At 37.7% G+C, this 26,205-nt stretch overlaps 3 protein-coding genes across 6 annotated transcripts; 1 reads left to right on the top strand and 2 right to left on the bottom strand.

Moving 5' to 3' along the window:
• Positions 1–327: 327 nt before the first annotated feature.
• LOC119075785 (52 kDa repressor of the inhibitor of the protein kinase-like) lies at positions 328–5,179 on the bottom strand. Of its 3 annotated transcripts, none has more exons than XM_037182346.1 (6): positions 4,954–5,179; positions 4,615–4,888; positions 4,483–4,551; positions 4,308–4,430; positions 2,228–2,891; positions 328–1,999 (listed from the first exon to the last, which is right to left on the bottom strand). In XM_037182346.1, the coding sequence occupies exons 2-6, from the start codon at positions 4,675–4,677 to the stop codon at positions 1,218–1,220; spliced, it is 1,701 nt and encodes a 566-aa protein (XP_037038241.1). In that variant the 5' UTR covers positions 4,678–4,888; positions 4,954–5,179; the 3' UTR covers positions 328–1,217. The 3 variants fall into 3 exon arrangements, with proteins under 3 accessions (XP_037038241.1, XP_037038240.1, XP_037038242.1); XM_037182345.1 differs by having other exon boundaries at positions 4,619–4,888; XM_037182347.1 differs by lacking the exons at positions 328–1,999; positions 2,228–2,891 and adding an exon at positions 3,893–4,112 and having other exon boundaries at positions 4,619–4,888; positions 4,954–5,176.
• A 5,936-nt stretch (positions 5,180–11,115) lies between these two features.
• Positions 11,116–14,159, top strand: LOC119075783 (nuclear pore complex protein Nup88). 2 transcript variants are annotated; one of them, XM_037182344.1, is made up of 9 exons: positions 11,116–11,539; positions 11,697–11,866; positions 11,950–12,075; positions 12,136–12,322; positions 12,393–12,493; positions 12,553–12,858; positions 12,923–13,026; positions 13,092–13,926; positions 13,995–14,159. In XM_037182344.1, the coding sequence occupies exons 1-9, from the start codon at positions 11,327–11,329 to the stop codon at positions 14,059–14,061; spliced, it is 2,109 nt and encodes a 702-aa protein (XP_037038239.1). In that variant the 5' UTR covers positions 11,116–11,326; the 3' UTR covers positions 14,062–14,159. The 2 variants fall into 2 exon arrangements, with proteins under 2 accessions (XP_037038239.1, XP_037038238.1); XM_037182343.1 differs by having other exon boundaries at positions 11,174–11,539; positions 12,136–12,328.
• Positions 14,160–22,227: 8,068 nt separating this feature from the next.
• Positions 22,228–22,924, bottom strand: LOC119075815. The gene is made up of 2 exons (XM_037182382.1): positions 22,632–22,924; positions 22,228–22,573 (listed from the first exon to the last, which is right to left on the bottom strand). The coding sequence occupies exons 1-2, from the start codon at positions 22,815–22,817 to the stop codon at positions 22,238–22,240; spliced, it is 522 nt and encodes a 173-aa protein (XP_037038277.1). The 5' UTR covers positions 22,818–22,924; the 3' UTR covers positions 22,228–22,237.
• Between the last annotated feature and the right edge of the window lie 3,281 nt (positions 22,925–26,205).

Genomic DNA, 26,205 nt, shown 5'->3' with positions numbered 1-26,205 from the left:
TGCTTACGGATGCGGGTCTTCTTTAAATAAAACGTACTGGCTAATTCCTGAATAGAATTAGGGTTGGGTGGAAGTTCCTTGATTTTTCCTCTGAGTATATCATTAATATTTTTACAAAAAATTCTTATGGCATAGATTACAGCTATTTCAAGAAGCATATTCTTAACTTCTTCGTTGTGATCGGCACAGCCGATTATGGTTAACTCACTAATTTCATTTTTCACTTCGAAGCCATCGATAACAAACTTCTTGAGAGATTTTTCCGATGCTCCAAATGGAATCGATTGAAGTGAAAACTCAAATATTTTTATAAATATTTCTATGAAATTCGGCGACGGCCATTTGGGGATTGAAGCAGTTGCAATTTCATCTTTTTCAAATTCGGCTAGTAAATAGTGCCGGCAATTATCACAATGTATTCGTTCTAAAATTTTTGAGCACGCAATGCTAGCAGTTTCTTCGGATGCCCGTGATTCAAAAAAGTTCAGTTCATTTTCAGAGAATTCCGGGTCAAACAATACATCAGAACACGAATCCTCGACTTGGTTTCGAGTTTCATTGCTCTCCATTTGAACATTGGAGATATGATTTTCAATGAGATCATGTACATCATCTAGGAGAGCTACAGAATGGTCCGGTTCGCAGTTCGTAGAAGTCGACTTCGCGTTCATGAGATTATTTAAAATCATTGTTGTGTAGCCGGAACGAAATTGCCGGGGCGTTACTGAGCACGCTATTTGGCAACACGACTTTACGCATCCAAAGAAATTCTCTAATCCGTCGGAGTCCGTGTTTCTAAGAAATTAAATTTAACTGAAGTCAAAATGACGCCAAAGAATTAACAAATAGACGACACAGTTTATAAATATTACAAAAGACAATCACGATAACGAACATTGAAAAGACATACACTGAAACCCAAGTAAACGAACGAATATTAATGTAGACCAGAAACTATATTGAAAAACTTAAGCTCAAGATCAAATATAGTTCCTCACATAAATATTTGTATATAGATGCAACTGCACACCTTCTAAAATTCCTTATATCCTGTAAACGAAAAAACCCACTAAAATGCAATGAAATATAGAACTGTTATGACATAGAGATTATTGATACAATTTGTGAGTGTGTGGCTGATCGGCAATAACCGTTTTATACTTTCATTGAGATGAATTCATAAACTAGAAGGTGTGGCATCCGAGTATTTACTAGACTCAAAATATGTTTAAGACTGAAAACTTGAAATACCTTAAAGAAACTTCTTCTATATTACTATTTAAACATATCCTCGTGACTTCTTGGTATCCTCTGATGGTGGACTGGATCTTGTTTATGACTGTTGAATGGTGATTGACTTCTCCCGATACTTTATCGATGAAATCCATTTTCGACAACATGAATAACGCCCAGTCCCAAAATACAAAATGGACTGAACGTTCATTTATGGATCCTTTCAGTCTCGCAATTTGCGCTGGACCAGATCCGTTCACGCTATCGAACAAGTCATTGAAAAATAGTAACATTCGAGCAGTTTCGCGCGAGCTGTCTCGTATGAGTTTCCTGTCCGCGAAGTCCTCCATGACGTTGCTATATTTTTGACTGAAAACTTGAGTTGCTACACAAACTTTCATTTTAAGTCTCTCCGGCTTTATGTGTTCACCGTTTATGTTTGGCAAGAGACGGGGGCATCCAGTTTTGTCTTGATCATAAACGCTTTCGACGTCATCCCATGAAGCCACTTGTGATTTTCCGTAAATTTTTGGGGTTGATATGTTCCATCGTTCACTTATAAAATGTTTGAAGTTTTTGACTTGCAAGTTGTTGCGGACAACTTTAAGCCAATGTGGTGCATCGTAACCGTGTATTATAGTTTTGTCACAAACCTTGTATTTTAACAAACAACCGGGAGATCTTACAAAGTGGCGATCCATCAAGCGATGTATAGCTGATTCGTTGGTTACCACCTGGTCGCTCACAGAATGTATAACATTGAGGCCTGAAATTTAAAAAATAGTTTTACTTCCATAGGTGCACCAGAGTACGTTCGCGGATGCTGTCTTTTAAAATAATCGGAGTGAGTCTTTTGAATTTCGACTTGGCACCGAAACCAGTCTGAGATATTTTTTATTAAAATAGCGCCGATTTCGGTCAGTCGAAATTCAAAAGAATCGCTCTCTACAGATTGTGCAACTTTTTCCAATTCCGAAAATACCTAAACACTTACCAGTGGAAAAAACAGCCTCTAACACAAGTAAGATGAGCTCAGCCAATTCATGTGACTTCAGACCGTGGGTGTAAAAATAAGCTACCGGTTGTTTGAATGGACGGTATATGCCTCGTACCATAAAGGTTAATGAGTGCGTTGCAAAAATGGGTCGCCTGATTCCACCCATTTCAACGAATCCAATAATTTCATCATCGGTGCTGCTGTATTCCAGTATTGACTTCAACGCAGTCTCATCAAAGCCAAAGGAACATAATAGTTCCTTTTCCGTCCAATCCTTCACTTTTTCTTTTATAAACGAAAATAGCTGGGGTACGATACCTGTACGAAAGATCATCTTCGCACTATGCCGGGTCAGAGTGCTTAAAGATGGAAGCACCATGATTTTGTTGTTTTCCTTAAACCGGTATGATCTAGGTCCACTTTTGTACATGGCCAAACACATACTCTTCTCTTTCGGTTTATATCTTCGACCGTGAGGATTTCGACTAGAATTTCGAAGTTGCATCTCGGTAAACTGAATTTGAGCACTGCTGTACTTTTTAACATTACTGAGATATGCCAACACTTGACCATCGTCTAATTTGTGAGTTTTCGATTTCCGTTGAAGTCTTTTCAATTGTGCGGTTTTATTCTTTAGTCTCCGTGATAGTGCCAAGTTTTCCTAAATAAGAATCAAAGGATACGCTTAATAATTTGAATTTTTAGTCGGGTCAGAATTCTTTTTTTAGTTAATTCATATAAATTAGTTCTCTAAAAATTTCACAGAAGATTTGAAAACCATTAAAATTGGTCAATCGGTTAATAACTTGTAAGGGTCAACAAACATGTGTAAAGGATCGTACTTCCTAGTACCAATGGAAATTTAAAAAAATGGTCCAGTGGAGACATTAGGCTATTGAGTGGTGTACCACGATAATATTCTTAGAGATAGCGAGCTCAGTGCACATTTTTGCATTTCCAGTTAACAATATAATGCTTCTATATCCATTGTTGACGACTATATTTAAAGGTCAATTTATTGTGATACGAAAGAGTCAAATAATCACAATTTCATTTCGACCATTGTGGACCGGTTGTAGGTATTACTGAATTGGCTTTATTTAATCACCAAACATCTTAGGGAATTTTTAAACGAAAAGAATTTTGATTTTTAATTTGTTTGTTTATTGATATCGTTGAAATCCTAAGAATCAATGATGCTACAACTAATGTTGCAATATGAGAATGTTGATTTTCCTTAATTAGTTAACATCTTCCATAATGCTTCTGTTTTATTCCGTTTAAATAAAGTTTGGCAGTTCAAATTTAAGTCGTATATAGGGGTGAGTCGTTATCAAGGCCTAATATTTGATAAACCTGAAGAGATTACCTAAAAACACCGAAATTTTCTTTTTGCTAATCTTTGAGAATTTTAAGGAATCTTTGTGAATCCGTTCTCAAATATTAGGTCTTGGTTGTTATTATTGCTGGCTAGCGGTCAAATATGACGCTTAAAATTATAAATTTTGATATCAAAACACTCTTTTTATTACTATTTATTTTAAAATTTTAGGTTTATGCGACATGTTCAATACATTACATGCTTAATTTCCACTAACCAAAAAAGTACTCCGTGTGAAAGACAAAATTGATTTATTTTCATTTTTGCTTTGTTTATTTGATAATTCGCTCTCTCACGGAATGCTTTTTGTTGAGTGGAAACCATACTTAACTTCTTGTGTCGTCGTCCACTTCACTACAGCTCAAAAGAATTTTATTTTTATTCTGAGGTTTAGCAGCTTCCTTCAGTGATAAGTACTCTTATTAGTGTGCAAAACGCTGATGACAAAACTTTTTTGAGTCCATTTCAGCAAACATTGAAACGTTATTTTTACATCGCAAACTATTAGGAAAAGGTTCAGTTTTGAGTACGTAAAGATAATCACTTGAAACGATCGACTAAAATACGTGGAAGGTGGACATGCTATAAATTACAGGTTTCATTTTTGGATCGGGATCGGTTTTTCGGTAAGGAATAAGGCATGTGGGTTACATCGTATTTTGAACTTAGTCGTTTAACTGCAATAAATTTAAATACCTTTTTCTGTTGAAGTATTTTCTCTTCCAACGACCGTAAAAATTCCATGTCTTTGTAAGAACCGACACTAGCACTTTTGTCTGGCCTGGCTGCGCCAACTTCAATTTCATTTCCAATGTTATCCTATACAAACGAAAGTTAAAACATATTTAAGAAATATGCAGGTTCAACTTACATCTGAGATGTTAGCCCCTGGACCAGTTATCTTCAATCGCTTAAAATGTCGTTTTTTTGGTGGACCGACCTATTTTGAATGTAAATTACATCGGTATCGTGTACACTATTCAGATTGTTACATTATCTATACCCACCACATGATATGAATGATCCCAGATAAATGACATTGGTAAACACAAACTGGGCACTGCATTCGGGGCTAATATTCTTTTTCCATCCTGGTCGACTAATAAATCGCTATCTTTGAAATGTTTGCGACAAATTCTACAGCTTTTGGAATCTTGCAGATGTTGCGTTCTTGTTACATCCATCCACTTCCGTTTCAGTTGTGGATCAGCAGGAAATCGGTGCATCCCACCTGTACCTTTCGTCGTACATTGTGGAACAGAACAGTATACCGGCATCTAAAATTAAATGTATTTGTTGACCCTTCGTTATCTATGGCTAAGATTTATTAGATAAAACTAACTTTGCTTTAGTTCTCCTGTAATTTTCAAAGCGTTCACCAAAAATAAAGTAAAATTAAACAAAATCAAAATTTAGAAAACAGAAAAACCAAAACTGATGAATTTGATTGATTTGAATCTGACAGAACGTACTGAAGTTAGTGACAGCTGATTTTGATGTGAGCCACTGTCATTTTTGTAAACCAGCAATTCGAGTGACATACCGAAATACAAAGGCAGAGTGAATACCCCGTGGTTGATTAGTATTGAGATTTGGCATGTGTTGCAACCTAACAAAGCGAATTTGACTGGTGTGTTACAAAAATTAGCTTCTCCCGAAACTGGGGAGTTCCGTGAGTTTTTGTGGATCTGCAACGTACTTCACGCAAAAGTGCTTCCAGTGACAGCTGCCAAATAATATTTTGTATGAAAAGGTTTTTTACAGTGCAAAAATTGGTTGGATACACTGTCCCTTTTCAATGCTTGAATAGTGTTGGGACTTGCATTATTTCAGTGATTATTTCCTTTGCAGTGAAGGTTGTGAGCCGTTTGCGTTGAGTGTTTACTATACATCATTTTCATGATCTTGTAAACGTCAGACACGATCCCAGCTGTCAGACATGTCGAAAAATCGAATGAATAGGTTTCTTCCATCGTACGGTAAAAACGAATTTTGACAAGCCGAAAACGAACGAGAGCATCCACAGAAGCAAACATAACCGCAACTTGAAAAAAATTTGTTCGTTGAAACTTCAAAGTGAGGTTGTGTTGCCCTCTCTGTGGATGACGATTGACATTTTGAATGGCCTTGGAAGAAACCTATTAAACGAACGATTTTCATGAAAAAACCAGTAAATTGAACGCATTTAACGTCAATTAATTGAGGTTAAGGACTGCTTGACGAAAAATTAAGTGGGGTTACGTTGACGAGTATAATAATAATGATCTATAGTTTGATCTGTAATTATAGTACGCTTTGATAAGAAGAACCCAACGCTTAGTTTTGTGTCGTTGTCGATGACAGATGGAAACACCATATAGTAACAAATGATTTTTGTTTTTAATAAACCAGAAATGTACTAACGGTATCGTCGATTCACTGGAGGTGACATCAATGCTGTTTGCAGACACGATAATCTTACTAAAACATATCCAGCAGTTCTTCGCTGTGCAAGTGATCCTAACGACTTTGGGATCTTTCTTCTTCACATTGATTACGGTACAGTAAATTGACACCATACGCGAAACAGATTATATTCCAGAGAAATGATAGAGTTGGTACCAACTTTATCATTTCAACAGGACGCCGATTTTCGTAAATTTAAGAATTCGTAACTTGACAGTTGTCACCTTAATGGTAAGAGTGAGCCATACGATTCGTAACTTTTAAGGTGACAACTGTCAAGTTACGAATTCATAAATTTACAAGAATCGGAGCTCGGGGCCAGGACTCTAGCAAACAAACTACAGTCATTAAGGTGGGGAAAGAAGTGCGAGAATTGAAATTATGCTGCGGTGTTCACTTTTGCAATTTTTCATTTGGGATTCTGCGGGGACAAAGTTATTCGTAATGTTTTCAAAATTCGAACTGGAATATTCTACAGTGTTCTAGTTCGAATTTTCGAAAATTTTACAAAAATGCATGCCGCGTGTACGTAGCTGTCAAAAACAAAAACCGAACAACAACGGACAAATGGATTTTTTGGTATGATTGTTTACGATGAAAATTATGATTTTTTGTCTATTTCAATTCTCGCTTGTAATAAGATTTTTTCAGCAAACGACCCAAGTTTTCCATACGAGCGGAGCGAAATAAATCAACATGTCAACTTGTTTACGATTTGTGAGTCTGTTCACTTTAAGCCTTACGAAGAAGCATCAGAGTTTCTCAAACTTATTTTACACCCTAATTCGATTTTCTGAGAGAGTTTGTTTGCTAGGTCTCAATTCTCCTACGTTCGTAACTGTAAGAATTCGTTACTTGACACTTCTTATGGGACTTTATACACGCAACTGTCAAGTTACGAATATTTGTATTGTAGTTACGTAAACGAGAAACTTCGCGTCCTGTCCGTTTAAATTTCAATAAAATGGGGCGAATGAAAAGTGGATATTTTGAGAGCAAAACATATTTTGAATTACAGTGGTTCAATTTGTACAGCAGTTTGATGAGAAAATATAAACGGAACGAAAGTGTCCCGACTACGGATGTGCTGATCGACCTAACGGCCGCCATTGGATTCGCTTTATTTCATTGGATAGACTTTTACTGTGTAGCAAGTGCATCGACAGTGGTGCACAAAATGGTTTGAGAAAATCGCTTTCCACTGTCATTTGCATTTGAAATCTATCGTTTCAGAATGTTAAATTCACGAGCATCATCCATCAGTTCTGGGCGAAAAATGTAGAATTTCGGATGAAGAATATTGTGAGGGTGATACGATTAAGTTCATGCAGAGAAATGATAACGCTATGTGCAGTCGTTACCGTTTCTCTGAATGGTAACCCCAACCAAATGTTTGGCTTTTCATTCATATAGATTGAGATTTTATCCCTCCAACTACTGGACCAGTCGTGCACGATAAAGAACATCAAATTCTGTGTCATCAACAAGCAAACGGAAATTTCAGTGAGAAATTTTCACTTGAGTTCAATTTTGTACCGGAACATTGTGAGACATTCAACTTTTAGGTGTTGGCAACAGTGGCATCGTATCTGGCGATCTTAATTCAGTTCGAGTTAACTGACACCGTGAGCTATGCCCATCAACAGTAACAAGAATACTGCGAGCGTAAATTGTGGAGCTAGTTACATGTTGAACCGTATTCAGCTATGGAACCAGTGGCGCCACCACCGTCCGGCAACACTTTTTATGTTCATCCGTATTCCAGCGTTGGAAAGTGAGCAGATGGCAACACTGGTTTTATCGGTGATCATTGCTTGTTGCAAACCCAAGCAAGCCATTATCTTAAAATCGGAGTCTCTATTTATACAAGTTTGGAGGCTTTGATCAATAAATGCAAATTAATTCAACATATCAGGCATTTTAGCTTACTGCTGTGACTGCTCGTCTAGCCTGGAACTGATGTGTCAAAATTTATATTCAATGACAAGTACGTCAAGGCAAGTTTTAATTCTCTCTCTAACCGTAACTCCCATCTCACTACTCACGCCGTAAGGGCTCCTCTTATTTCAAAACATATCAAGTAATTCGCACTTATGGCATGGACTCCAATATCATCCATCTACGAACTTGACCTAACGAATGTCATTCATCGTCAATTAAAACAAAACTGGAGTTTGCTGGAGTTACCGCAGTGCAAGCACAGAGTTTCGAAATTTAGTTTTTGCATGTTGAATATATTGTAGTGTCAGATACTGTCTAAGGTATTAAATTTGGGCAAGGTGAAGTCCTTTTTCACCAAGCATCCTACGTAACCTTCCGATAGATCTATATTGTCAAACGTCATCCACAGAGCCATAATCGCCAATGAAAGTGTAAAACAGGTATGGTCAATTGTCCGCCCGGAGGACATAAAAATTTGATTTTCGTACTTAAACGCACTCACTTTCATATTATTTTGACATAAAATGTGAGTGCGTTTAAGACGAATTCGCCGATCGACCATACCTGTTCTAGACTTTCATTGATAATCGCAACGCTTTTCCATACATTTTGTTTGCTTATGTTGTCTGTGGAAGACGTTCCGATGTTGCACTGGGAACAGACCAATAAAGAACCTTAAATTTGACAACAACACGCGTGGCAACGGGCAAACAACATAAATCAAAACCGAAAGTCGGAGGCGATTCACTTACCAAACGGACGATACATGAAAAAATTTCTCAGGCTGAAAACAAACGAGGCATTGAAAACGTGTTTTGCTCCTTGTCGTAACTGTCAAATAAAGGGTTAAAAATTTCTCCATCGAAAATTGCAATTGCTGCATCTGTCAATGAAAACTACGACCAAATCACACTTTCAATGCTTCATTGTCCTATCCTTTAATCTATCGTAGAACATTTTCAAAAAATCGTAGTGCTACAGGTTTGTTCCAGGGTCATTTCGAAATGTCAAATTTCATCCACAGCAACTTAACCTCAACTTTCAGGTTGACGAAAATTTTAACGAAAAATTTACAAAGAATTTGTTGACGTTTAGGTTTAGGGCTTAGGTTTAGGTTCATCTCTGTTGTGTTTACGTATCTGTTGTGGACAGTATATTTTAGTCAATATCGCGGGTTGTAGTCCGAACGCAGTGACAAGCGAAAGTAGCTAAAAGAAACCGTCCACAACAGATGTGATACAACTTTTCATGCTGATGGCCTAAATTCACGCCTAAAATGCCTAAGTATGCATAAAATTTGAATTTCAAGTGAAAGAGTCGATGAAAAAGTGAACCGAAAAATACATTTCAGCGCTTCCTTGCATGAAAATGACGCTGCGTTAAAAAGACTTGCGTGAGAAAGATTTAGAATTTTGACCGCACTTACGGCGTGAATTACGAGAAAAATTGCGTAAATTTTTGCCCAAGGCATGAATTAATTAAACCGGTCTTCTGTAGTCTCACTCTAACCATAACAGTCCTTTGTGTTTTGTAATTTCAAGCGACCCAACGACCTAACTGTGCCTACACATAACGACTCGAAAGTGACAGATGCGAAATTTTTCGTTTGTTCCTTGCAATTCACGCCGTAACATTGCCTAAAATTTGAATTTAAAGTGAACGATTCGATGAAAAAGTGAACCGAAATATACATTTCAACGCTTCATTATATGAAAATGGCGCTACGTTAGAAAGACCCACTTTGCATTCTGAATTTCGACCGCATTTACGGCGTGAATTAGGACAAAGGAAAAATTTCGCATCTGTCACTTTCGCATCGTTGTGTGAAGGCACAGTAAAGGTGGCCTCAAATTCGTCCGTTTTCATTCCGTTTTGTCTCCGTTTTCATTCCATTTTACTTCCGTGTACGTGACAGTTGTCATTTCAAACAATGTGTTTTATTGTATGAAATGCCAACTGTCATGTACACGGAGGCAACACGGAATGAAAACGGAATGACTGTGAATAGGTTTCTTCCAAGGCCGTTCAAAATGTTAAACGTTATGCACAGAGAAGCCAACACAACATCACTTTGAAGTTTTAACGAACAAATTGGTTTAAGTTGCGGTTATGTTTGCTTCTGTGGATGAAGTATAGTTTCCACTTAAAAAGAGCACTCCGTTTAGCCTCCGTTTACATGACAGTTGTAAAATAGAACAAAAGAACTGTCGCGCAAACGGAGTGGAAATTGAATTTATTTCAATTTTGTACTCCGATTACGTGACAGTTCCTTTGTTCTATTTTACAACTGTCATGTAAACGGAGGCTAAACGGAGTGCTCTTTTTAAGTGGAAACTATACTTGACGGATGACGGTTAAGTTAGCTCAAAAGTTTTCTCAAAATTTTAGCGATATCGCTAACCTTGAACGATTTTGCGCTACAAAATCAGTTAGCGCTATTTCGTAGCACTAAATCAATTTTGAGAAATCTTCAGACATTTGGAATTTTGAGAAAACTTTCAGATTTTGGGATAACTTCGGTCGTCTCGTATTCTGAGAAAACTGTCAGATTTTGGGATAACTTCGGTCGTACGGAATTTTGAGAAAACTGTCAGATTTTGGGATAACTTCGGTCGTACGGAATTTTGAGAAAACTTTCAGATTTTGGGATAACTTCGGTCGTACGAAATTCTGAGAAAACTTTCAGATTTTGGGATATCTTCGGTCATACAGAATTTTGAGAAAACTATAAAATCTATAAAATCTTGGGATATCTACGGTCGTACTGAATTTTGAGAAAACATTTAGGTTTTGCGGTATGTTGCGTTGCAGTCCCAAAATCTGAAAGTTTTCTCAAAATTCCAAATGTCTGAAGATTTCTCAAAATTGATTTAGCGCTACGAAATAGCGCTAACTGATTTTGTAGCGCAAAATCGTTCAAGGTTAGCGATATCGCTAAAATTTTGAGAAAACTTTTGAGCTAACTTAACCGTCATCTTGACGGTCGGTTGTTTTCGGCCAGTCAAAATTCGTTTTTACCCTTTTTACGTTGGATTTTTCCTAAAAAGTGTAAAAACCTATTCAAACAAACATATCAGTTGCAGTTGAAAATTTTGAAACAAAATGTTTGCATCACTGTAACATACTGGCAGCACTGCAACGTACTGGCAGAACCGCAACGTACTGTCAGCACCGTCAGCACTGCATCGATGACATTACTAAAATCATCGCAGCTCTGTTTTTGTTTACATTTTTCATCGAATTGAATCTTACAACCGCGATCACTCTCGTCTTAAAATCGCACCGACTACATTTACGTCCCACTACCGATTCGATCGAGTCCAAACATTATGGCTAATTCGATCGACACCGACTGTTTCAAGTTCAACGATCGGAAATTGTTTGTCGCCCTGCGGAACACAATAGCACCCGCAACGGAAACACAGAATATCGTCGAATGCAAAGATGACATGATTTTCGTGTGGAATGCCGTCGACTGTAACTTGATGTGTTTCAATTGGAGAGCAGCGAATGCTCGAACTGATGATTCCATCAAGTATCAGGTAACGTTGGGTAGAAGCGCCGTAATCTGTCATAAACTATCGGACATAACCTCACATACCGGTAGTTCGGTGCATATGATGTTCCGATGTATATTGCGCTTCCTCAATGCATCTCGTGCTTCGGAATGTAATAAACATCACTCGTTCCTTCCTGCAGACCCTGTTGCCATCCTCACCACAAAACTACATGGTCGACAAAATAACGCCATCGCAGGAGGGATCTTATGTGGCACTGTCTGGCCGTCGCGGCATTGCAATCCTAGAATTGCCTAGACGTTACGGACCGAACGGAACGTTCAGTGAAGGCAGAGACAAAATTATTTGCAGGTCTGTGTGCGGTGGTCCCTTGTGAATATGTAGTTCGCTTGGGCCAGACATCGTCACCACCAATTTCCGTTCGCATTTTCCAGATCTCACAATTTGGACGATCGTCTGTTCACGAACAACATTCAGCTGGAAGTGCTTCAGGTCCGGTGGCATCCAGCCTCGCCCAAAGACTCTCATCTACTGGTGCTGTTGTCCAATAACTCCATACGGTGGGTTTCGGTCGTCCCGATGAATTCGGAAAGTTCATTTTTCGTCTTTCCACTCGACAGGGTCTACGACGAAGAAATGTTGCTTCATGTGTGGCGCGTCGGACCGCTGCCAGTCGCAATGCCACCATCTGGTTCAAACGTTCCCTATCTGAATAGTCTTGGTGACACTGCCGTTGATTTTGACATTGCACCGCCACGAGTTGTTGCGACCGGTAACGATGGGCAGAACCTCAATCAATCGTCCATCGTAAATGTATGGCTCGTAGCACTCGTCGGGCGCATTTGAAACCCATTTTTTTGTCTTCTCTGCTTTGCAGGAATCAACAATCACTGCCATGAGTCGTGTCCAATGGCCGTTGGTCATACTTCGTGGTAATGGCACCCTGTACATTCTGTCAATTGGCATCGAAACGGCCAAGTAAGCTTCAGAATGAACAGAGAGACGATCAGTTGTGATGTGTTTTGCTATAATTGCAGGCCACAGCTGCAAGGTCCACTCTCTGTTTATCCAGCTACGGATGACAACTATGGCCTGGATTCGTGTTCGCTAATCGTTTTGCCGTCGCTGCCACCAACCATAATCTTATCGGAAACAACCGGTAAAATTCACCACGGCCTGCTGATGGACAGTGAAGAGGAGGAGGAACAGGCTTTCAATGACATCGATGCCAGTCTGATCCTTCATCCGTGTCAGTATTCCGTGCAAGTTCTGGAAACCGTTAAATTGGAACTGGGCATTGCCGGGAAAACCGTTCAGAGCACCTGTCCCATCCATCTGAAAAGGTAATTGAATGGTCCGGCCGTAGATGCAACGAGTGTCCTCGTCATTGATTCGATTGTCGTTCAGAGATTTTACAGACGAGTCCCGATACTTTGCCTATCACAACACCGGCCTTCATGCGATCACAGTGAACTTTGTCCGCGATCTGCAGAGTTTCGTTGATTCCGACGGTAAGTGGATGGCCGAATGATTCACCCGAATTGTCTTGAGGATTCACCGTTCCGTTCATTATCAGATTCCAACATCGAAACCACAAATATGCTGAGCACTCCGAGTCGGGCCGAGTATCTTGTGTGCACCAAGGCGGTTGACTCAAGTCAAACGAATCCCGTGCTCGGTTTCACCCAAATTCAGTCACCATCCGGGATCCTATTGCTACTGGCGAGCGGACAAGTGGTCTCCTTGTCGTTGATCGTCGATTCGGGATGTCTGCGGGAACCGCAACGTAAATCGAATGCGACCGAAACGAAGCCGAACCAATTGCCGAATTCGGAATTCGAGTCCCACATCAAAAGTATTCTAGTAGCTGATGTGCTACAACCGATTCTGAAACTGAACACAACATCGGAACCGTCCGCCAAGGAATCGTTCGAACTGCTCACGCATGCCGTGGAAATTTTGCGCGAACAGTACTTCCCGAAGCTGAACAAGGTGCGCACGGAAATCGACAAACGCGTCAAACATCTGATGGTGCTGAAGGAGCAACAGAAACAGGAGATTGCCCAGCTGCAGAAGGAGAAAGAGAAAATTCGCGAAAATGCCGAACGACTGGCCGATCGGTACGAGGACGTTTCCGACAAACAACAGAGCTTATTCAAACGTGCCCAAGAGGTGGTCCGACTGGCTACGCTGAAAGCACCCGATTCGGCACAGCGCGCCCACGAATTCCAGAAACAAATCGAAAAGATTAATGCGCTGACGAAGGCATTGAGCGGGAACATTTTGATGGCCAAGAAGAAGATGGAGAAACAAAACATTCAAGTGGACCAGTTCAAAAAAGACAATACGAAGAAGACGATTGTGCTGCAGCCCAAGGTTGAGAGGACGATCATGGAACTGCTGACCGAACTGTAAGTATCAGGATTGATCGGAAGTGGCAGTGGAGGTAATGTAAATTGATTCTTATGTTCCTCCTCAGACATGACGACATTCGTGGACAAACGGAGCAGATTATGCGATTCAAGGAGCATTTGAATATGTCGTAGTAGCTGCGAGTTGTATGGGGGGCATGTCAACTGTTTTCTTCTTCTTTCCATATTGAATGGATCAAATGAACGATTAAACTTCCGATGGATGTTGCAAACTGAACCATTTCAAATCGACTGTCGAAAGAAATCGTCCGGAAATAAAGAAAATTGGGTGAAGCGCAAGGGGGATTTTTTTCGCTTTTTTTACGTTGTTGCTGCCGCGTAACGGAACGTAATGACTCTGGAGAAGCGATCGCCACGAAGACACCGTTTGAGTGATGTGATTTTGATCAAGTGGACGATCAAGTTGATCTGTGCTTCGTCATTCGGTACTGCTCGTTCCATGTTTCGATTGATTGGTCGGAAAAATGGTGAAATCCTAGGTCTTACGACACCATTATGTTTCAGCAAAAATCTCTATTCGGTAAAGGACCCTCAAGTCCATTTCGTGTAAACTTAGGGAACGGTGTACCTGAAATGAATTTAATTGAGGGTTTTTGTTGCCAGAAGAAAAAACTTTTGTTCGAACAGTAGAGAGGTGCGACAAAAGCGCTTTTGAAAATATTGACAATTCTGGAAGCTTAACACAAAACACAATCTTCAAGATTTGGTCCCATTCCCAAAATTAAGATTGAAATGAAAATTAACTCATATCGACCAAAAACCTTTAACAAGAATAGGTGACGCAGTTTCAACAGTTTATCTTCCAAAACACCTGATATCCGCCAAAAACCTTTACAGGAATAGGTGACACAGTTCCGGAGGTGAACTTCCAAAACACTTGATATCGGTTTTGGTGACGCATTCTGTGGCTAAACGCAAGAAATTTCAAACAAAAAAGTTTACAAAGATAATTTTCCCTAAAAAAAAATCTGCGGCACGGTGGCAGATGTTGAGGAAATTACTCTTAGGAAAATATGAAAGTAAACGAGTCCTACAAGAACAACATTCATAAAGAAGAAAGCCGAATCGTCACTCGACGATGTAACTTTAAAATTGCCGGAGATACATCGTTTTGAAGTTGGTCATTTTGATAGAAAATGCACCAAATTAACGTTTTCCAAACAATCAAAATCTTTCAACTTACTCTGTATGTTTCTATCTATCTGTCTATCTATCTGTCTGTCTATCTATCGACGGTCGATCTCGGAAACTAGTCAGCCAATCTCCATGAAATTTTGCAGGGACCTCAGGGTGGGCATAAAAATGAAATTGTGATACGCCATTACCCCAGGAAAAACCAGAATTTTGTTTTATTGGCCTCGAAGTGGTTTCTGAGTGTGGTTTTCGAGGGTCGGGAACGCGTTTTCAGCTGTAGCTCAGCTGTATTGAAACCTGCAGGGGCGTGTGACCCATCAAATGAAAGGTATTCGCCACACGAATCGAACAAAAAAATAATTAGAAAAATTGGTGCAGATTTGGTTGAGCTAGAGTGGTCAGAGTGACCAAATTTTGAGCTACTCGAGCGTAGGATGAAAGGACTAATATTTTTTGGCTTATGAGAGATAGAGATTTACTTTCTTCGGCAAAGTCTCAGAGTTTTACGAGTAGAACACATTGGCATATGTGAAAAATGTCGAAAGTTGGAAATGGGTGGGTCAATTATGTTTTTAGAGGTATTTGTGAATGGTGGCAGATAGAGAATTACTTTCTTCGTCAAATTTTCGAATTTCGTCAAATTTTCGATTTTCGTTAAATTTCGTCAAATTTTCAAATTTCGTCAAATTTTTTAATTTTCGTCAAATTTTCTATTTTCGTCAAATTTTCGATTTTCGTCAAATTTCGTCAAATTTTCGAATTTCGTCAAATTTCGTCAAATTTCGTCAAATTTTCGAATTTCGTCAAATTTTCGATTTTCGTCAAATCTTCGATTTTCTTCAAATTTTCGATTTTTGTTAAATTTTAAAATTTCGTCAAATTTTCGAATTTCGTCAAATTTCGTCAAATTTTCAAATTTCGTCAAATTTTCAAATTTCGTCAAATTTCGTCAAATTTTTAATTTTCGTCAAATTTTCGATTTACGTCAAATTTTCGTTTTTCATCAAATTTTCGATTTTCGTCAAATTTTCGATTTTCGTCAAATTTTCGATTTTCGTCAAATTTTCGATTTTCGTCAAATTTTCGATTTTCGTCAAATTTTCGATTTTCGTTAAATTTTAAAATTTTGTCACATTTTCGAATTTCGTCAAATTTTCAGGGAATAGTCAACATAGCGGTCACTACACAGCTTACATTACAATTCGGAATCAATGACACCTTCTCAATGATACAAACTTAACGACAAAACGTTGGCCACGTTTGGCTAAAAATGTATATGTTCTCTTCTATGAAAGCGTTTCTACACGTTAAGTTATATAGAATTTAGGTTTTCATATTATTTGCATTTGTAATGTGTGCAACATTTACAACGATTTTAATAAAAATTTGGAATACGACTTCAAATGTTACTCTTACAATGTTCATAAACATATTTCAAGGTTTCATATGAAGTAATGAATTTTATAGATGAAACGATATTTATTGATATCTTTTATTTTTGCATAATTAGTATAAACATTTTTATGCTCAAAATAGCGGCAGAATAAAATCATTTGCATACATAGTCCATAACTTAAAAAATTAACAGTGTCACATCTTCACAAGAAGACGTAATATTGCACCAACTTTTTTACTTCAAAGTAAAATATGGTTTCATTGAGCGGCGTCTTACAACTAATATTGGTATCCTATGGATATAGATCGTAAGTGCGCTAGGTTAGAATGGTCCGTAGCACTGAGTATGAGTATACTAGATGCGGCACTGCACATTACGCATTTTATGCAAAGATTACTGTGTAGAGGTAGACTTTTCTATTGCGAATTTTGACAACATGCACATACTTGAAAAATTTCAAATCAAAGATGTGCAAAATTAGCGTAACAAAAAGACTTTTGAAATTTTTGCATATCCTAAAGTGTATAAAAAGAGACAAAATGTGGAGCCTTGATTATCAACACTATTTTTGTTCACAATTATGGACCATTTCAACATTGGTACGTATTAGCGTGTTACTAAAACAACTTTATGCAACTCAGCATCACAATGTTATCAGCTGAGTTCTTTCGAAGTTTGACACTAAGTCAATGTGCCGTTCTGAAATAATTTAGCCGCCGCCGATCCCTTACCAGTCGGCGCACCGCCGCCGACTATTTTAAAACCGGCACACACCTCTAATTTTCGTCAACTTCCGACTTAACTTCTAAAACGACTGATATCCCGGCAAAAACTCTTTCAGAGCAAAGTTGGACGCAGTCTACAGTCTATATGTGTGATAACTTCTAAAACAAGTGATATCGCTAGAGGTGACGCTGTCAGCGTCGTTACGCAAAATTGAATTTCACAGCCAATTAATTGAAATTAGCTGATCTACTTTTCCAAACCATTCGACAATCAATTTTTTTTTTCAGAAAAAATTTTAACCAACAGAATTTTGACTGAAAAATTTTCAACAAAAAATTCTGCGTCGCAAAGTGGCAGATGCTCACGGACAAACCTACGAGAACATTTAATCTGCCACATGCGACGCAGAATTTTTTGTTGAAAATTTTTCAGTCAAAATTCTGTTGGTTAAAATTTTTTCTGAAAAAAAAAATTGATTGTCGAATGGTTTGGAAAACTAGATCAGCTAATTTCAATTAATTGGCTGTGAAATTCAATTTTGCGTAACGACGCTGACAGCGTCACCTCTAGCGATATCACTTGTTTTAGAAGTTATCACACATATAGACTGTAGACTGCGTCCAACTTTGCTCTGAAAGAGTTTTTGCCGGGATTTTTTTTAGGGAAAATTATCTTTGTAAACTTTTTTGTTTGAAATTTCTTGCGTTTAGCCACAGAATGCGTCACCAAAACCGATATCAAGTGTTTTGGAAGTTCACCTCCGGAACTGTGTCACCTATTCCTGTAAAGGTTTTTGGCGGATATCAGGTGTTTTGGAAGATAAACTGTTGAAACTGCGTCACCTATTCTTGTTAAAGGTTTTCGGCCGACATCAGTCGTTTTGGAAGCTTTTTTTTGTTTTGAGTGGATTCCTGTGATACCAGAATAATTAAACTACCAATCATGCCATTTAACCGAAAATATGTCAAAAATGCTAAATTCTAAGATGGCCGAAATTTTTCAAGAAACCCCTAAAATATTATTACATCAACCAATCTCTATAAGTGACACTTTACCCGAAGTCTCTACATGTAGTTTTGACGGAAACATATTAAAAATGCGAAAATCCAATATGGCCGCCATTTTTCTAGAATCTCTGAAAATGTTAATCCACCAACCAATCTCTGCAACTGACACTTAACTCGAAGTCTTTATATGTCATATTAACAAAAATATACTGAAAATGCGAAAATCCCCAAACACCGAAAATGTTAATCTACCAACCGATGTCTATAAGTGACACTTTACCCGAAGTCTCTACATGTCGTTTTGACGGAATCATATTGAAAATGCGAAAATCCAAGATGGCCGCCATTTATCTATAATCCATTAAAATGTTAATCCGTCAACAATTCTCTATGACTGACACTTTACCAGAAGTCTCTACATGTCATAGCAACGGAAACATATTGAAAATACAAAAATCAAAGATGGCCGCCATTTTTCTAGAAACCACGAAAATATTAATCCATCAACCAATCTTCATAACTGACATTTTACCTAAAGTGTCTTCATGTCATTTTAACGGAAATATATTGTATTGATTATGCGAAAATCCAAGATGGCCGCTTATCTATAATACCTAAAAATGTTAATCCGTCAACAGTTCTCTATGACTGACACTTTACCCGAAGTCTCTACATGTCATATTAACGGAAAAATACAAAAATCCAAGATGGCCACCATTTTTCTAGAAACCCCCAAAAATATTAATCCATCAACCAACAACCAATCTCTATAAGTGACACTTTGCCCGAAGTGTCTGAATGTCATACAAACTGAATTACATTAAAAAAGCGAAAATCCTCCATTTTGTTGGACATCCTAACACTAAACACACATACCAAACCTTTCCCCACTGAAACCAACACACCAAATGTCTAAACACACAAATTTAAAAAAAAATCCAAAATTTTCAATTTTAAAATTTCGCGCTTGATATACATCACGTTTGAATAACACCAATGTTTCAGAAACACCAACATGAAAATAACAAATGCCTGACATGTGAATGATGACATGATGACATGATTTGTTGTTTTTTTGTTCTTATATGGGAAAAAATATGCAATTTTATTACATTAAATTCTCATTTCGTGAAATTTAGACTGCATAGTGACTAACAAAAAAGGAAAGATTATGAACTAAGCTTTTTTTGGTGTATCTATCATCATGACTGCGCACCTAAGAGTCGAGAACAGAAAAACCACATACGTTAGCATACCGGCGTGAATAATTTTGATTAACTTTTGCATGGCCGAATCATCAACTTTCATACAAACTCGTGAAATTGAGCGAAACATCTTTCTCATCCACCAAAAAATTCTTTAGAAATTAGGTCAATGGGAAATTGAGTTTTCTCCGGCTATTTAACTTCAAATGTAGCGTGTGATAGCTCGTTGAACTCGTATGGACGAGTAGATTGATATGTAAGTAATTGTGATTTGATTCTGATCGAAATGGAAAATTTGAAAAGTTCGCCTATATATTGGTGACTAGTTCCTCCCGGATTTTGCTTTGGCTTTTCCGCTCCAAATAGCACCACATTCACATTTTCATTTTCATGTCATTTGCTAGTTTTCGATTCAAACCAGCAGGATTAAATAGTGTTTTAAGGGTAAGATTTTTCCCACCTCAATATCTCACGGCTTTCCTCAACGAAGTTAAAGTTTTATGAAACTGTGCCTACAAAATGACTTCCTTCGTTAAAGGAGAATAGTATTTGAGATATTTTATATATTTGCGTGATCTTCTCATAAATGTGCACAAGAGCTTTGGTCGGGCAGGAAAAGTTGCAGAGTTTTTTGCGGAGAACAAAATTATGGAAGAAATCTTCTCTAGAGGGCGAAATAGCGTCAGACATGACAACAAGAACAAATTGAAGGATTTTCAGGGATTTTTCACGTTTTTCTTTGGGTTCGCTTCTGGACTTTTGAATGCGTTGGTTCGATGCTGAATACAGCTAAGCTACAGCCGAAAACGCGTTCCCGACCCTCGAAAACCACACTCAGAAACCACTTCGAGGCCAATAAAACAAAATTCTGGTTTTTCCTGGGGTAATGGCGAATACCAACGAAGATAGACCAATAATAAGAAATGTAGGATCGGAAGATATGCCAGACATAACTATTGAGGAAGTACAGGCTGCAGTAGCCGAAATGAAGAACAAAAAGTCTCCCGGTGAAGATGGTGTTCCAGTGGAAGCCGTTAAACTAGGTGGCGACTCATTATTGGGTGCAATCACGACTTTGTTTAATCAATGTCTTCAATGGGAAGAAGTACCAGAAGCATGGGAAAACGCAGTGATAACATTGCTGCATAAAAAAGGAGACATAACAAAGTTGGAAAACTATCGACCCATAAGTCCCTTATCAACACTCTACAAGTTGTTCATGAAAATAGTTACGAAGAGGAACACCAAGAAGCTCGACTTCTACCAACCTGTTGAACAAGCTGCATTTAGATCAGGATTCAGCACCACTTACCAAAGTCAAAATTTTTTTTTGGTAAAAATTATTTGGCAGATGATGAGAAAAACTAAGCCAGCTTGTTTGAACTAAAATTGGGTGTAAAATTTAATTTTTGCGTAACGAAGCTGAAAGCGTCAACTCTAGCGATATCATTCATTTTAGAAATTGTACTTCAAAGACTGCGTCACACTTTTCTCGATGAGATTTTTGTTGGGATATCAGTCGTTTTAGAAGTTTTAGAACACTGCTTTTTATAACACTTTATAACAGAAATTCGAAAATTTGACGAAATTCGAAAATTTGAGGAAAATCGAAAATTTGAGGAAAATCAAAAATTTGACGAAAATTAAAAATTTGACGAAAAAAAATTTGACGAAAATCAAAAATTTGACGAAAATTAAAAATTTGACGAAAATTAAAAATTTGACGAAAAAAAATTTGACGAAAATCGAAAATTTGACGAAAATTAAAAATTTGACGAAAATTAAAAATTTGACGAAAATTAAAAATTTGACGAAAATTAAAAATTTGACGAAAATCAAAAATTTGACGAAAATTAAAAATTTGACGAAAAAAAATTTGACGAAAATCGAAAATTTGACGAAAATTAAAAATTTGACGAAAATTAAAAATTTGACGAAAAAAAATTTGACGAAAATTAAAAATTTGACGAAAATTAAAAATTTGACGAAAATTTGACGAAATTTGACGAAAATCAAAAATTTGACGAAATTCGAAAATTTGACAAAAAAAATTCAAGAAATATCTCCAAAACCCCAATTGACCCACCCATTTCCAACTTTCGACATTTTTCACAAATGCCCTTCTTTTCTACTCGTAAAACTCTGAGACTTTGCCGAAGAAAGTAACTCTCTATCTCTCATAACCCAAAAAAATATTAGTCCTTTCATCCTACGCTCGAGTAGCTCAAAATTTGGTCACTCTAATCACTCTAGCTCAAACGAATCTGCCCCGATTTTTTTAATTATTTTTTTTGTTCGAATCGTGTTACGAATACCTTTCATTTGATGGGTCGCACGCCTCTGTAGGTTTCAATACAGCTACAGCCGAAAACGCGTTCCCGACCCTCGAAAACCACACTCAGAAACCACTTCGAGGCCAATAAAACAAAATTCTGGTTTTTCCTGGGGTAATGGCGTATCACATTTTCATTTTTATGTCCACCCTGAGGTTCCTGCAAAATTTCATGGAGATTGGCTGACTAGTTTCCGAGATCGACCGTCGATAGATAGATAGAAACATACAGAGTAAGTTGAAATGTTTTGATTGTTTGGGAAAAGTCAATTTTGTGTATTTTGTATGAAAAGTGACCAATTTCAAAACGATGTACCTCCGGCAATTTTAAGCCTACATAGTCGAGTGATAGCTCGTTTTGCTCGTATTTGAAGCGAGAATAAGATAGAATATGTTTTGTGGTGATACAGGCCAAAGGAAAGAAACTGAAATGTTCGGCTATATATAGTTGCCGCGTTTCAAAAAATTTTCTTCGTTCTTTTTTTGGATGTTAGACTGCGTCAAGTCCTCCGCTAACGCTCCGGACATGATTATCGGCAATGAACAGCTCCGCAATTTTCAAATTATTTTCTGCTTCGATCCTAGCAATTTTTTCTTTGCTTTCGAGGCGCATTTGCTCGAGCTGTTTTGACGTTTCGAGGCGCATTTGCTCGAGCCGTTTTGACGTTTCGAGGCGCATTTGCTCAAGCTGTTTTGACGTTTCGGCTCGTATACGCAAGCAATTTTCTTCACTTTCAGATCTTATTTTTTCGCATTCAATTTGAGTGTCTCCTAGGATCTTGGAAATCGCCTGATTGCTGACAGCAAACAACTGACTGACACGATGCTGAAAGGAGAAATACACAAATCAGAGCTGTGTTGGAAAATTCCATATGAAAATCTACATCATTAGTCTCTAGCGACAAATTTTCCATTGGATTTGATTCCACTGTAGATCCATTGTCCTCAATGCCTTCATTGGCAGGGATTTCCAGATCCAGCGATTCGATTGCAGGGCTTGTCGGATTATTTACGCTGTTCGTATACTGTCCAACAGAGATTTGATCATCACTTGACGCAGACTCAACCATCCTAGGCGACCACCCCTTCTCGCTTCTCTCATCGTAGTCGACACGCTTAGTCTTTCGCAGAATTTCTCCGCATACCTTTTGTGCATAGGCTCTTTTACACCAGCTGAAATTATCTTAAAAACATTTCATTTCGCAAGAACGTTTTTGTAAGGTTTTCAGACAATTATTGATGTACTTACGTCTACGGTTCAGCATAGTGGAATACGGTAACTGTGTTAAACTGTATAAACTAATTTGACGCAATCTCCACCGTCTGAATGAACTGTATAATTTAGGCATTATCTAAACTAACGGAGGATTCTAAACCTTAAATTAAATCAAAACACTTTCTTGTGTTTGTTGGCTTTGTTGTGACGACCTTTAAGACTTTGACGTTTCCAGCGTCATCACTATGGATTTTTTTTAATGGGCTGAGGTACACTTTGCTAAAATTTTAAAATTAAGCGGATTTCTCGATATTGACTTTTGCTTATTTTCTTAAAAGATTGTTTATACAATAAGTTGAGTGCTGGGACTTTTTTACTTTTATATTTAAGTATACCAACAACAACAAGTAAAAAAGCAGTCGAAAATTATTTTATGTTTAAACTCGAAGTGCGCTGATGTTCATTTTATGGAAACGACCCGACATGGAGAAATACGAAGGATCGTTCGAGGGTCGGGTATACAGAGCCACAAACATTTTAACAAAGGAAACAGTGGCACTGAAGACAATGAAAGTGTAAAACAGGTATGGTCTATTGTCCACTCGGAGAACATAAAAATTTGATTTTCGTACTTAAGCGCACTCATTTTCATATTATTTTGACATAAAATGTGAATGCGTTTAAGACGTATTCGCCTATCGACATTTCTAAAAAATTTCCCTTATATGGTCGTATTACTTCAAATTTAGCGAAATTTTCCAAGATGGCGGCTGTCAGACATTTTGTTGGTGTTCTAAACAATCTGTGCTAACAAAATGCTACAAGTTATCCTTTGGTCTTACATTTTGACAGGTGTAGGGAAATTGTACCAAAACCGACCCTCTAGCAACAAAATAGTGGGAAGTGTGTAGAAATGAATGGGCAACAAACCTCACGAACAAAATTTTTCTCCAGAAATTAAGTTGGCAAAGTTGTTTAACTTTAAAGTTTAAATTTTAGCGTTTTTTTAGGTAAAATTCTGGAAAACTGTGAAAAACTCGCGAGAAAAGGAAAATTTGTGAATTTTTTTTTCGCTAAAATAAAGTTCAAATCTTTACCTTTCATTTGAGTACCATATCGATATATTTTGGTCGCATTTTCTATCTTCCATAATTCATACAAAAAGACTCTGCAAATGACCTTCAAAATGCGCCCAGGGCACGGGGAGTGAGGGAAACTTTTGGCTCCCCTCCCAGGATCTCTTATTTTTCGACCCTTAACAAGATTCAATCATCAAAACGCGAATTCCCGAGTTGTAAACGTTTTGGTCGTTAACTTCCTGACTAGATAGATGTACTGTCACCAACGCCTTAATGGACAGAGATTTCTGGATCCAAAGTTTCGATCGCAGGTAATCCGATTGAAGGGCCTGGCAGATTTTTTTCGCTGATACGATCATGACCGAGTGAAACCTGTTCATCGCTTGAATTCAATTCGATCATCCTCGAGGACCACCCCGTATCGCTTCTTTCATCATAGTCGGCGCGCTTTGTATCGCGTAAGACTTCCTTACATGCTTTCTGTGCGTAGGCATTATCCTGTTCACCCTTCCCTGAAATTGACATAAAAACATTGCGTTTCGCAAGAACGTTCTTCTTTGTTTAGATCATCTTCAAGGCCGTTTGAAATGCCATCTACATTAAGAACTGCCATCCACGTTAAAAATAATGTCATTTGAACGAAATATTTTGAACCGCCGCCTATAGGTTTGTTCCAAGGCCATATGAATTGTCAAATTTCATCCATATAACCATAACCTCAATAATATCTCTGTGTAAATCGCGTAGGCGACGTTGCTCGATTTGTATGAAATATCACATGAGCGACGTTGCTGTGGATGAAATTGTCGTTTTTCGGGTTGTCAAAGTTCGTGTTTACAGTTACTTGGAACAAACCTATAGATCATCTTCAACATACGGTGCTTTCAAACATAACCTCACTTAAGTTTCGTTAAATGCTTCGTTCATTCATTCATTTGTATGAGATTTTTTTAACGTGGATTTCTTCTATTGTTCGTTCTCTTTTTTACACAAAATTTATTTAGTACTCAAATGGTAGCTCCTTTTTGACATAAAATTTTGGGTTAAATAAAACACAACGAAAATTATCTGAGGGTACGTTTGAAAGTACCGTAACTTGAAGATGATCTTACGTTTAGGCTTCGGCATAGTATTGTATGATATGTGTACTAAACTATATAAATTGACTTGACGAAACCTCCACCGTTTGAATGTGTTGTATGATTTTGGCATTTTAAACTAACGGAGGATTTATTCTAATAAAGGAAAAAAAAAGACTTTGTTGCCTTTGTTGTGACCGTCGTTCAGACTTTGACGTTTCCAGTGTCAACACTGATTTTAATTTTTTTTTTCTTTGCTGAGGTTTCTTCCATCTTACGGTAAAAACGAATTTTGACAGGCCGAAAACCACTGACCGTCATCCACAGAAGCAAACATAACCGAAACTTAAACGAATTTGTTCGTTAAAACTTCAAAGTGAGGCTGTGTTGGCTTCTATGTGGATGACGATTGACATTTTGAACGGCCTACGTTAGTGAAATACCGTGACGCTCAAATTGCTGTACATACATCGTCATTTTCATTCAGTTCTTTTTAGATGATGGCAGGTCAAATAATTCCTAAATCAAGTTGAGGGATCGATAGTAAAATCAAATTTTCAATGTAAACGATCGTTGCGAACCGGAAAATTTACGACTTTTATTGAACTACATAAAGCGATTGGTCCGATTGGTCTAATAGTCTTGTAAACTCACAGTTTAGTTAATTCCAAATGCGCTGTGAATTGACTATGAATTGACTATGAATCATACATAATAAATGTCAGAGTCCTAGATTGGACTTTCCGTGACATTTCGTGATTTTACTTGACTTTACGTGGTGTCACAGTCACTTTATACTACTTTCCGTGACTTTTTGTGATTTTTCGTGACTTTCAGTGAGATTCTGCGATTTTTCGTCACGAAAAATCATAAAAAGTCACGGAAAGTAGTACAAATTGACTTTACGGAAAGTCAAGTAAAATCACGAAAAATCATAGCAGGTCCCGTAAAGTGTCATAACTCACAGAAAGTGAACAAAAAAATCGCTAAAGTCACGAAAAATCGTTCTGGTATTTGGTTTACAGTTAATGTGGTGAATAGATGTCATTTTCCATGTTTTCGTTCCATTCTATAACTCAGCAGT

The sequence above is a fragment of the Bradysia coprophila genome, unplaced genomic scaffold, assembly GCF_014529535.1.
Source record: "Bradysia coprophila strain Holo2 unplaced genomic scaffold, BU_Bcop_v1 contig_232, whole genome shotgun sequence".
Lineage (NCBI taxonomy): Eukaryota > Metazoa > Arthropoda > Insecta > Diptera > Sciaridae > Bradysia > Bradysia coprophila.
The sequence above is the reverse complement of the archived record's forward strand: the minus strand, read 5'-3'. Positions and strand labels throughout refer to the sequence as shown.

Bases quoted from the DNA above. Each gene is read 5' to 3' on its own strand.
- LOC119075815 (XM_037182382.1), bottom strand. From the start codon at position 22,817: ATGGTTGAGTCTGCGTCAAGTGATGATCAAATCTCTGTTGGACAGTAT. The intron at 22,574-22,631 runs GTAGATTTTCAT...TTCTCCTTTCAG, and splicing joins TGTCGCTAGAGACTAATGAT to CATCGTGTCAGTCAGTTGTT.
- LOC119075785 (XM_037182345.1), bottom strand. From the start codon at position 4,888: ATGCCGGTATACTGTTCTGTTCCACAATGTACGACGAAAGGTACAGGT. The intron at 4,552-4,618 runs GTGGGTATAGAT...CATTCAAAATAG, and splicing joins GGGATCATTCATATCATGTG to GTCGGTCCACCAAAAAAACG. The intron at 4,431-4,482 runs GTAAGTTGAACC...TCGTTTGTATAG, and splicing joins CAGGGGCTAACATCTCAGAT to GATAACATTGGAAATGAAAT.
- LOC119075783 (XM_037182343.1), top strand. From the start codon at position 11,327: ATGGCTAATTCGATCGACACCGACTGTTTCAAGTTCAACGATCGGAAA. The intron at 11,540-11,696 runs GTAACGTTGGGT...TCCTTCCTGCAG, and splicing joins ATGATTCCATCAAGTATCAG to ACCCTGTTGCCATCCTCACC. The intron at 11,867-11,949 runs GTCTGTGTGCGG...CGCATTTTCCAG, and splicing joins AGAGACAAAATTATTTGCAG to ATCTCACAATTTGGACGATC.